At 33.6% G+C, this 12,530-nt stretch overlaps 3 protein-coding genes across 3 annotated transcripts; 1 reads left to right on the top strand and 2 right to left on the bottom strand.

Moving 5' to 3' along the window:
* The first annotated feature begins 2,716 nt into the window (after window positions 1–2,716).
* Window positions 2,717–3,510, top strand: LOC100779866 (uncharacterized). Its single transcript, XM_003519968.5, has one exon. It carries the CDS (start codon window positions 2,911–2,913, stop codon window positions 3,364–3,366), a length of 456 nt encoding a protein of 151 aa, XP_003520016.1. The 5' UTR covers window positions 2,717–2,910; the 3' UTR covers window positions 3,367–3,510.
* A 3,498-nt stretch (window positions 3,511–7,008) lies between these two features.
* On the bottom strand, window positions 7,009–9,982 carry LOC100798462 (proline-rich receptor-like protein kinase PERK12). The gene is made up of 6 exons (XM_006575732.3): window positions 9,590–9,982; window positions 9,392–9,478; window positions 8,703–8,773; window positions 8,529–8,605; window positions 7,763–7,910; window positions 7,009–7,340 (listed from the first exon to the last, which is right to left on the bottom strand). The coding sequence occupies exons 1-6, from the start codon at window positions 9,906–9,908 to the stop codon at window positions 7,158–7,160; spliced, it is 885 nt and encodes a 294-aa protein (XP_006575795.2). The 5' UTR covers window positions 9,909–9,982; the 3' UTR covers window positions 7,009–7,157.
* Window positions 9,983–10,711: 729 nt separating this feature from the next.
* Window positions 10,712–12,083, bottom strand: LOC102659463 (extensin-like). The gene has a single exon (XM_006575731.4). The coding sequence runs from the start codon at window positions 11,507–11,509 to the stop codon at window positions 10,712–10,714; it is 798 nt and encodes a 265-aa protein (XP_006575794.3). The 5' UTR covers window positions 11,510–12,083.
* Window positions 12,084–12,530: the final 447 nt, after the last annotated feature.

Below are 12,530 nucleotides of genomic sequence, written 5' to 3'. Positions count from 1 at the left end.
ATTTTATGTTTGGCTATATCAGTTGTCTAACTTAGGAAAATTATTCTAATTCTATCATGACCCATGCAAATTATAGCGGGTTAAGAAGCTTGTTTTTGGGCAAATTTAATTGATAAAAACAAATATCCCTTAATGGCGGAACAATTTGTAGGTGGCACGATAATTAAATAGAAACACAACAAGGAACCTACATATGTGTTCTCAAATGTGAGGTACTTATAGTTATTAGGTAACATTAACAAATAATTTGAATACTCATTCTCATTAACCCACTAGTTGGTTTAGTGATTATTTTTATATTTAAAATCAAACAAAACTAGAAAGAGATTTAATTTAATTGATTGAGGAGAGTGTGTTGTGTTCAATTCTTACTGATAAAAAAAAATCAAACAAAATTATTTTATATATATAATTTGATCATTTTTTTTCGTGTTCAAGTTTTTATAGTTCAGTTTAGTTTTCTTTATACACATCATGCTTGATTTTTTTTATTTATAAAAATTATAGATAAATAACTCAACTAAATCACTTTATAAAAAGGATTCAATTCATATCGAATTATTTTACAGAAATACTCCGGTTCAATTTTTTTTCAAACAACTTGTATTTCATGGTTTGTTTCAATTTTAAAATAATTTAGTTCTGTTGTATTTTTTTTCACACCTCTTACAAAAGTTTTAGGTTTAAATTTCATTACATAAGAAAATATACTCACTTTAGGCAAATTACCATTGGCTTACCTACATGCAATGAAGATAAATAAAATTTAAAGGATAAATTGTAATGAAAGTTTTAACAGAACCATTTTCTGAAGTTTTCATAAAAAAAATTTCTTCATGCAGGCATGTTAAAGTTCTATTCTAGTAGTACTCTCTTTTTTGTGAGAACTCACATGATGCCAGCCAGAGCATTCCTGGAAGAAAGAGAACCGAAACTTTGCACGGGTAATTATATTCCCATTCATGGAAGAGTGTAAGTGGAATTATTCTCCTTTTGTTCAACCCTTGCTGGCTTGCTTAATGGATTTATCTAACCATTTTTCAAAGTGGTTGCTTCATATATACTGTTTTCTCTTTACTCCATTGAAAAGATGTCAGGGTTTCATGTCCCATTCATCCTTTGGTGGTTCATATTGATTTCATGGCTTAGTAAAGAATAACATTCCAATTCACTTTTGTTTATTAAAAAAAGAAAAATTACTCCCGATGTTCAATAAAAGTAACCTATTTTTTCTTTCCTTTTTTACAAAGATCACATTGACGATGAAACCTAAATTATCATGTATCTATCCCAACTTCCACCACTAGATTGATCCTAATGGATTTAAAACATGCTTTTAGTCCTTGTCTAGAACTAAACACATTATTCTTATTATTTTTGCTGTACAAAAAAGTGGTAAAATGAGAAGGTGTCCTCAATATTACTAGGAAAATTGTCAAAACTTATCTAAAAGATTATTACACGGGCTGAATAATAAGCAATTTTATCTAATTACAACTACTCAATTAGTTTTTAAATGTTAAACACGTGATTTATATTTAACAAAAAGAATATAGTTTAAATTTTGTAATTTTAAATACTAAAATCAAATAAAATTTTATAAAGAATAAAATAGAAAAAAAGGTCCTGTCAATAAAAAATACACTTAACCCATAATTCTTTTATCTGAAACTTCTAAGTTCTAATCCCTGAAAATCGTTTTTACTTTATTTTTGTTTATAACAGTCAACTATAAAATTTGATTTAAGAAAAGAATCATCAGGACACTGATTTAACTAACTGAAGTGTATGATATAATGATAACAAAGTTAACGTACCTGAAATTAATATCTCTATCAACTCAACACTCACAAGCAGATTCCCATCTTTCAAAAGGAATAAAGGGACAATCGGGGCAGGGTGACCCCATTAAGCTTATAAGATTGCTATTGGAATGGTTAGTGCATGATACTTTTGCACAGATCCCTATATTAATAAAACAAGGCTAGTCTCACTCTGTGTTCCCCCTTTCACAGATTTCGGAGAAATCCTTGACTAGATTATTCCTTTATGCATCACATTTGGAACATTATTCCTGCTCCTAAAGACAATTACTTTGTTTAGACACTGGGTATGTATTTTGTACGAAAAACTGACCGTATAGTACTGTCTAAGAGAACAGAATTGTCTATGGCCTAGAAACTAGTGCATAATAAACAAGTCTCTGGCACTATCATGTTATAAGAAGTTTTTAAGCTTTACAAAATGTCCTTCATCAATAATTTATCAGATAGTTCATGTATGTATGATCTTTGTTATGATATCATTATCATCACATAATTTGTGAAAAAGAGTTAATGTAAAGATTAATTGAAACTATGAAAATCTTAAATCATGAAATCCTCTACATCACTTTATAATTTGTTGCAAGAAAAGTAGCACTTATCAACAAAATATCATGACTATTTGGCATGTACTGACTACATAGAGCCATAGACTGTCTCATTCAATGGTTATGAGTGGGAACACCCCAGCAAACAAAAGCTGCACTTTCATGGGGCCTTGAGAGTGTAGTGTGTCCTGATGCTGCAAGATCTTGCTTTCTCTCCTTACAAAGCAATCATAGGAGCCAATAAGTTTAAAGAACACAAAGAATATCTTTACTAGCCTTCTTTTTTAAAGAAAGTTCCCCTCCTCCCCCTTTTTTCTAAATTCAAAAATTCTTATTTATTAGTGAGCCAATTTACATTACCACTTCTCACACCTAATCCCCTTTGAGTGCTTGAGGAGTTAAAATCCAAATCTACCTTGGTCTGCACTCAAAGAACAAGTGCTGAAGCTTTAATACCAAATCCACCTATTCCCCACAATTCTCATACCCCTCAACACAACTATTCTCTCTTCTTCTTCTTCTCAATTCTCTCATTGAAGATGTCTTTACAAGTTCAGCCACAGTCACAGACACAGCCACTGATGCAGCAGCAACAGCAACCTGTCCAGGTCTACCCTACCAGTGTCACATATGAGTCACCACCCCACCATTCAAATGGCTCTTTTGGGTCAGTGTTTGTTGTTTTGGCTATAATAATAGTCATTTCTGCGGTTGCTTGCTGCCTTGGAAGGCTTTGCAACCGTCGCGGCCACAGCCACGGCCACAACCAGAAACATGTTAAGCCACAAAAGCAGCAGCAGCAGCAGAACCACCACAACTTCCGTCCGAAAGAAGTGGACATCGAATTCGGATTCGACAAGAGAATCGCGGCTTCCAAGCCTAATGGAGCAGGAGCAGGAGCAGGCAGAGGAATCAAGCCACTTCCTCATCATGGTGACATGAGAACTTTTGAAATGAAGCTTGGCCACCAAGGAAAAATTAGACCAGGTCCATGAAGGGAATTGTTAGAGAACATTATTATGTTATGTAGACATGTCCATCTTCTTGTTGGAAACTGTTCCACCTCTATACCATGTGTTTCTACTTATCTGTTTTTTCAGTCTCTTAATAGATTTGCAACTGCAAGATGAAATGTATAATTATCTTCTCTCCTCTTTTTATGGCCTTTTTGACATTTAAAAAACAAAAGCTTGTGTTTCTCTCCGCAATATGGATTTGTGAAAGTGAAAGGAGTGTAAAAAAAATAGAAATGGTTCAATTTGAACTTGATGGATTGATAGGATAAAAAATAATCATGGTTTTGAATGATTTTATATGTAATTAAATTGACTTAGATATTTTTCTTTTGAGAAACTTAATTTGAACAGGATTTAGATTAGTAAAAGCAAAAGAAACAACTATTTAGATAGCCAAAAACTACACTAGAAGTTGTGCAGCAAACAAACATAAAAGAAGTTAAAGAAACTAATCCAGATCATATGAATTTATAACCTCTCTTTCTGCATTAAAGAAGCTAAGGTCTTCAAGTGCGCGTAACGAGAAAGTGTAACATTTTACCATGTACTCATACCGTGATTTTTAATAAAAAAAAATATTTTTTAAAATTTATCCTCTACCTGTATAACCACTACAACATTTTATTTTAACTTTCAACAACAGTTACATTCTTTTTTTTTTTTAACAAATTACACTCAACTACATATATAGGAAACTTTCAAGTTCAGGCACGAAGTGTCTTTTTTGCACTACTATTGATAATGGGGTCTAACTTCTTAGCAACTATACAAACGTATCACCGTTAGCTCAATTCTAACATGTGATGGTTCAAAATAGTGGTCAAATATTTATGGTTTGTTTAACCATGGATTCGGTTTGTCTATTTCTCTTGCTGATTAGTTAAAACATCAATTGAATCGGCTAATGAATAGTTTTAGGAATGGGATATGCAGAACTTTAAGGCGAGATGGAGGTAATGGGTCAAATGGCTGATATGCTTTAATATATCTTCAATGGCAAAACGAGAGACATTTCAAGGCTTTACAGGTTTGCCTAGCATTTAGGATCCTAGAGCATGCACAATTGAAAAACTTTAACACAATAGAAACATGTTTCTGTGGTGAATCTGTTCTACATACAGAACAGAAATCAGTTTATGTTGAGTAGAATACACAACGAGAACTTTTTCCCTTAAGAGAATATTTGTAAAAAAAAAAAAAAAGGTATGAACTTAAAGAAAAAGTAAGTGGGAATGACATGGCCCGGGTCCGTGGTTCAGAGGTGCAGTGATTTTGGCCCAATGGAGAATTTTTCTTTTGGTGTTATTTTTCAGGCATTTACTTTCTGCACCTCATAAATACTGCTTCTTGCACCTCCTTTGACTTTAAATTTTTATAAAATCCCAAAACTACCCCAGCACTGCCCTCCTTGATATGCTTGGCCTATGAATGAAGGGTACAATCAAAAAACACCTATAATGTTATATTTTTCTATATTTACAACATCAAATGATACTTTTCTTTAGAGTAATATCAAATGATACTTAAGCATAATAATGGATACTAAAAAGAAAAATTCATGAAATTCTTGATTAGGTAAAAGATGAATATGATTATATGGAAAGATAATAATACTAATATATTATTGGTAAGAATTATAGTTTTCTATATTCAACTTCTTTTTTACTTATTTTTTTATGATTTAATAAAATATTAGTAAGTGAAATTTTACTTATTTTAAAATTACGTATTTTAAAAAATTACAGCATTTTTGTAATGCGTGGATTCATAATTAATTTAAAATTAAAATTTTACGTTAATGTTTAGATTCTTTAAGTTAACTATATTAACTTTAATGGGATAGTTGGAATACAAGAAGTGGTTTAAATTAGTGTACTAAGGGTCCGTGGTTCGTTAAATTATGATATTTGACGGAACAAGAACAATACTGAATAATGGGCACAAGTTAATTAACAACTTTTTTATCATGTTTGACGAATAATGAACGTACAAATAAAATAACACACAATTTATTAAAATATTTTTTTAATATTTTATCTTAATACAAGTTATATTAAATTTAATGTCTTTACTGAAATAAAAGTGAGAGAGATTTGAATAAAAAAATTTACTATTTCCTTTTTAATTAAATAGATAAAAGTGAGAATAAATGTCTTTTCAATATATTGTCGATGGCAAAATGTGAGAACCATTTTAAACCTTAAACGGGTTAGCAAGATGAGTTAGTCTAAGATTTTCAGGACTTGTATGTATGAAACAGTTATCAGCTAAGTCATCATTATGATAAACTGATAGATCATCTTGCTATCCACAAATGCCACTTGCATTCCACAAGTGGAGAGAAAATAAAATAAAATTGGACTATAAGCATAAATAGTATACTCTTAAAATCTACGTCTCAAAACTGCTCAATATTTGCAACTCACAACTACTCACTGCCATAAAACAAATTCAAAATGGAAAATATAAGGCTTCTTATCAGTATTATGACTTATATAAACTCAATCTATCATTGCAAATATGCATTAAGAAACTCAATCTTCCTAATCCCGCATCAATAAGAGATATCTATAAATAGATATTAAAAGGTAAACTCAACAAACTTTTTACATCCTTTCAAAAGAAAAAAAAAACACTTGTACTTTACAAGCTTTCAATGTCCCCGCTATAAGGGAAAAAAAAAGAATGGGGAAAGAAAGCAAAACAAAAATTGAAGACATACAAAAGAAAAATAATGTTTTTGATTGGCTCAAGTCAAACAAAGACAGTCTCAATATATTTTTCAACTTTCATGGTGGTAAACCAAAAATTCCTTTGGTGCTTTGTAAGTTGATGCAACGGCCTGAAAGAGGAGTTTGGTGAAATTAGTTTTGGCTTTAGGAGAAAGTGTTTGGGCAAAAATTAGTTTGATTAAAACCAGAAGTCTTTAAACTCCAATATGCCTATGCACAGCACTGCACTGGCATGTGTGTTCCCTCAAGACATGTTCTGCGTATTGCTCCGTTGGCCGTGGAAAACTCTATAATCTGAATCACCACCTTCACTATATAACATCCTTGCATGTCTGGATCCAGACATTTCTCTTGAAACAGTTGAACGGTAATCCGTCGTGCTGTCCATATCAAACTCAGAATCATCAAAGCTGCCATTAACCATCCTTTTGAATATCGTAATGTCTTCATTATACTGGCCAGAATCATAAATAGTGCTCTGACCATATTTCACCCCATTAGATAGATCATATTGTTGATCACCACTATCTAAGGATCTAGCCACCTGATTAAAACCAAGGGACGGATTACCAAATGATCTGAACGAGTTAAGAATTAATTAAGATAGAAATGTTAAAAATGCATATAATCATACAGAGTAAATAATCATTTTTTGTCTCAAAGAATATGAAGCATTAACAAATTGATATTTAAAAGATAAAAAATTTAAATTTAATCTTCCAAGCAAAAAGATTGGTCCTCTGTTAAATTTGTGAGATCATTTTAGTTGCAAATATTTAAAACAATAAATTATTATTTTTAAGATCAATTTGACATTAAGCTGTAAAATTTAAGGACCAATTTATCATTAAATTATCCACAAGATCAATTTTTTGCATTTTTCCCTTCGGAAACTAAATTTAAATTTTTTATTTTTCAAAGTATTAATTTATCCATGACAGCACTTTCAGTGATATATTTTCCCATATATATATATATATATAAAATAATCACAAGCATAATAGGTAGATAGAGGTTTTGATGAACGCAAAATAATCGTCAATAATTGATTGTTATCACCTGAACCATACGAGGTCGTTTTGGAGCAGAATGACGAACACATGCTGCAGCTGTCTCAATCATTCTGAACATTTCAGTGTCCGCATATTGCCGTTCAAGCCTGGGGTCTACTAGTTCACCAAAGTCACCTGTCTCAACTGCACGAAGGAGAAGTGGACGAGCCTGCGGAGAGAGGAAAAACCATCATGTCAAGTGCAGTTGATCATGTTAAAAATATTTGATTTGATGCACTGTGTTGAAATATGAAATTTTCATTTATTTTTGTTTGTGATTTTAAGTCTTCATTTATAATATGAAATATTTGATTTACTTGATGCACTGTGATTTACTTAGTCCATACACAATTTTTTTGGCGGTTTACATCGCCAAAAAAACTTTGTGGCATTTTTACCACCAGAAAGTTTTCTCTGGTATTAGCAATAGAGACTAAAACTTCAACTTTTATACATATAGGGACTAAAACTTACAGTTTTTTTTGGTATAGGGAAATGAGGACAATTATAAGGATCGAGTAAATAATTTAACCAAATTCAATACTACGTATATATTTCACTTGAAAAACTAAGAAAAATGTTCAGACGCACCCACTCAACCAAACTCTCCTCTCCTATGGGCTGCATTGGATCAACAGGTTTCCTTCCAGTTATAAGCTCAAGAAGGACAACTCCAAAAGAGAAAACATCTGATCTATCTGTTAATTTTCCACTTGTTGCATACTCTGGAGCCATGTACCTGCGAAATGAAGCTAGAATGAGTTAGTATGATAGTTTTAGTTTAGCATTTGGCATTACTGAAGGTTTTCTTTGATAATGTTTCCATTATAAACTCAAACCTTAGGGTGGCTTCAAAACCTAAAATAACCAGTTCACCCCTTTAAAGAGTGTACTTGGCCTCCAAAATAACAGTGATAAACAACAATCATTGAACAAAGTAATATTTCAATTTTCAAATGAGAATAATTCTCTATAAGAGTATTTTAAGAATGCGCTGTTTTTTTTTTGGAAGCAAGGTATTTCCACATCCAGAAATCATGGGAATAACCCTCGAGGCATAGATATCACCAAAGTGGATTTTATTTCTGCCAACAAAATTTTTTTCATACTCATGGCCAATCAAACCCCTATCAATATGCTTAAGAAATTCAGTCATCTACCAACTGTGTTGAACCTTGTTGGTAATACTGTTCTAATAACCACCACTTTTATACTATATCATCATATAAACTTTTGTTCCCCTTTCTTTTTCCAACTAAAGAGGTGTTTGTTTCCCACTGATAACAATTGATAATCTTCATGAAAGTCCATGTACATTAGAATGTTGTGCTTTATGTTTTAGACAGAGGAAACCTACCCAAAGGTCCCCATCACCCTAGTCGATACGTGGGTATTCGAATCATCGGTTAGCCTGGCAAGTCCAAAGTCTGCAACCTGTGTTAAAACAAGGCTAAATTATGATCCAGAACTCAATCAGGGAGCAAAACATAAGTAATTAGATTTTTTTTCTTTAAAAAAAGTATATGCTGACCTGTGCCTCATAAGCATTGTCCAAAAGTATGTTTGCTGATTTAATATCTCTGTGAATAATCTTTGGGTTGCCTAGAAACAAATAAAATACTTTAGCAATTAGTTTTTCAAAATTATCATTGAGATAATAATTGAAAGATAGAATAGGAAAAAAACTGCACAAGATTAGTTATGACATATCAGTGTTACTTGTGTTTGAAGAAATGTTCACAAAATCTAACACTGTCAACATCCCATGAAGAGACGAGACTCAAAATTAACACGGAATTCATAGTGTCATTTGAACTTCATAAGATAGTGTACAGATTTAAAAGAAATTCATATTTTAAGATCCCCTAAGCTTCCGGCCAGTTCTCTGCTGTAAATTTTTTTTTCCATTCCTTTGATATCTTTTAGTAAATTTCGTCAAACATAATACACACTGAGAGGGTAACAAAATCAAAATTAATAAACTATCAACCCGAGAGTTCTGTAGAGAAAAAAAAAAAGGAAAGGAGTTTCTTGAGCTGTAAGAAAATTGGACCCACTTAAAACTGTTCTAGGCCACATTTTTCTTTACACCATGTGCAAAAATCATATCCCATTTTCCCTATCAATTGTTCTCGTGAAATGGCACCTATCAATTACTTTAATGTATCGTATGTAAGAATAGATAATATATGTCATAGCACAAATGCAAGATATACTTACAGCCATCATGGAGATATGCCAGGCCCCTTGCAGAGCCAATTGCTATCTTCATCCTCTTTGGCCAATCCAAAATTGGCCGTTCACTTCCTGTGAGCAGAACACACACACAAACAATAAACACATGAGAATCATCACTTCATACATTTAGAAAACACAAACTCATATCATATCTTAAAAAATAAAAGAAACTCACGTTACCATGCAAGTGCTGACTGAGATTCCCATTAGGAACGAACTCATAGATAAGCACTCTTTGCTGTTCAGATATGCAATAACCAATCAATGACACCAAATGCCGATGATGGATTCGGCTGATGATGTCCACCTCAGCCCTAAACTCCCTTTCTCCCTGGCCACTACCAGCCTTCAACATCTTAAGTGCCCCCACTCTACCATCAGGCATGGAAGCCTTGTAAACATACCCAAATCCCCCCTCCCCTATTATGTTTTCGCTAGCAAAACCGTTTGTGATCTCCGCGATCTTTTCGTAGGTAAAAACTAACTGGCCAGTGTTCATGTGCTGAGCCGGTTCTGAAGGACATCTTAGATTAATGGCACCTTGTGCACCACTCCCAAAACCAGGCTCCTCTACGAAGTAATGCACATCTGCACCTTGATGAAAAGCCATAATACCAAAAATCATTAATTAAACATGAAAACAAGATGCACAAAGGGTAACATCATCACAACAATTCTAACAAAAGCATAATAATTAATATAAAAGTCAATATATTTGTCATATATGTCAAATTGTGATTCAATGTTAGTATAAAATATATTACTTTTAGAGTAGTTACTGTGAAAGTTGGCAAACATATCATTAATTAAACATGAAAGCAAGATACATAAAGAGATAATAGGATAACATCACAACAATTCTAACAACAGCATAATAATAATTATTATAAAAGTCAATATATTTGTCATATATAATAAATTATAATTTAATATAAAATATATGACTTTTAAAGTGAATAGTAAAAGTTGATAATGAGAATTTATAATTTTATATTTTACATTATGAATACATAAACTATGACTAGGTTGTTAATACCAAGGTGACCCCTAATTGGTTAACAGTTAAAAAACTTTTTGCATTGATTTCACAAGCCTATTGAACTCATTAAAATACTTTAGTGCAATTTTTAATACAAACTTTATTATTTGTTTGATCTTGAACCAAGAATTGGTTAATACCAACTCCTTGCCTCAATCTTGACCTTTAAATTTTGGTTATGCCAACATAAACAATGTTCTTATGAGAATTGCTAATAACACCAGTAACATTGAAGATGATCATACAAAATATATATATATATACTATATACCTCCTCCTTTCATATGAGATTTCCTAGGGGGTGGCATGGCATAGACACCCGCACGCTTTTGCTTCCTCCTGAATATAAAGAAAATAACTAGAGCAAGAAACGCAATCATGACAACCCCGGCGAGAGCAAGACCAACAGTTTCTCCTGTATTATTACCGGAGCTAGGTGATGTGGACGGAGGGTCGTTTTTCGGGAGAGCACCGCTTGGTTTCGGTTGGGTAGACGGCGGAGATCGCGGTGGTGAAGGGTGGTTTGGCCCTGAACCGGTTGGTGCCGGCGGCGGAGTAACATGGGAACCAGGTGAAAGTGGAGTTTGAATTGCAGTTGGAGGCGAAAGAGAATGTGGAGGAGGGGCTTGAGATTGTGGTGCTGGAGGAGAATTTTGTGGAGGTGGCGGAGACGACTGGGGCGGCGACGGTGGTGGCTCTGACGGAGAGGGTGGAGGAGCTGAATCTTTTGAAGGCGGGGGAGTTGACGATGGCGGCGGAGATGGTGGAGTTGGCGGAGAAGGGGAAGGTGGTGGAGATTGAGACGGAGTTGGCGGTGGAGATTGTGACGGAGTTGGCGGCGGAGAATTCTCCGGCGCCGGCAGAGATTCTGTTGGCGGAGGAGAAGATTTTTCCGGCGGTGGCGGTGACGGAGAAGGAGGCGGCGATGGTGGCGGAGACTTTGATGGTGCACTTTTCGGAGACTCTGAATCATTCGACGAAGATGACGGCGACGGAGGCGAAGCCTTGTCCTTGTCGGAATCGGATGAAGACGACTCATTTGACGATGTATCATTAGCCATTTCTGATCCTCTATAAAATGTCAACTTGATTCTCAGAAATGGCAAGAAAATTTAAAAAAAAAAAAAAAAAAAAATGCCAGTGCCAATGGGGAAAAAAATGAGATTATAATCTGAAACAGTTTCTCAATGCATTTTGAGGATCAAAGCAGAAAGATGAACAAAAACAACAACATGGGGTTCATGTTGTTTGAAGAATGGAATTGAATTTGGGATGGTGGTGATGATGAAGTCTTCTTGGCCAGCGCATCGTTGAAAATGGGAAACCAAAATGCCAGCACGTTGCGACGACGCGTTGAAATGGAAGAGGGAAAAAAATAATACTAATAATTTTGAAAATTATTGATTGCCTCTGCAAAATGCAAAACAATCATTCAGAAGCCCAGAACATTCATTCGTTCGTTCTGTACATGTGTTAGCATTATTTTAGGTGGTTGGTTTCCATGGTTGCATTGCATAATGCATAATCCATAATCCATAATCCATAATGCATGCATAGAGTTAGTGTTCGTTTTTGTCTTGTCTTTGGTTCTCTCCTTGAATTTCGGGTTACCGCGCCACATGTTGGGGGGCTTCATGACTAACGGGTTGCAACTTCCAACTGGGAACCTAAACCTAACTAAATAACGACCAGGGTTTGTCCGTCACAGTATATGTGGGTCCCTTGAGCCATTGTCGGACTCGGACCTAACCTATCGTTATAATATTGGATTGGGCTTTAAGTTAAGGGGCCTCTAACCCATTTAACAACATTATCTATAGGAAATATATTTATTTGATATACATATTTTACTAGATCATTTTATTCTTTTTTTTAATTTTTTAATTTTTATTATTTCTCTTCTCATAATTATTCCCTATTTTTACTATTTTCATGTTGTTAATTTTTTTAATTATATTTTTTTATTTTTATTTTTAGTTAAAATAGATAAAGAGGCACTATTCCACTCATTTCTATATAAAAAAAAAACCACGACATTGTTTCAAGAAGTTTAAGAAATTTACAAAAAAATGTGGGTAAATG

This window comes from Glycine max, chromosome 2, assembly GCF_000004515.6.
Source record: "Glycine max cultivar Williams 82 chromosome 2, Glycine_max_v4.0, whole genome shotgun sequence".
In the NCBI taxonomy this organism is placed as follows: Eukaryota; Viridiplantae; Streptophyta; class Magnoliopsida; order Fabales; family Fabaceae; genus Glycine; species Glycine max.
Note: the sequence above shows the minus strand (reverse complement) of the source record. Positions and strands in the feature narration are given on the sequence as shown.

Coding starts and splice junctions, on each gene's coding strand:
- LOC100779866 (XM_003519968.5), top strand. CDS start 2,911: ATGTCTTTACAAGTTCAGCCACAGTCACAGACACAGCCACTGATGCAG.
- LOC100798462 (XM_006575732.3), bottom strand. CDS start 9,908: ATGAACACTGGCCAGTTAGTTTTTACCTACGAAAAGATCGCGGAGATC. Junction 8,774..9,391: donor GGCATATCTCCATGATGGCT/GTAAGTATATCT, acceptor ATTTGTTTCTAG/GCAACCCAAAGATTATTCAC. Junction 7,911..8,528: donor AGGGTGATGGGGACCTTTGG/GTAGGTTTCCTC, acceptor TTCATTTCGCAG/GTACATGGCTCCAGAGTATG.
- LOC102659463 (XM_006575731.4), bottom strand. CDS start 11,509: ATGGCTAATGATACATCGTCAAATGAGTCGTCTTCATCCGATTCCGAC.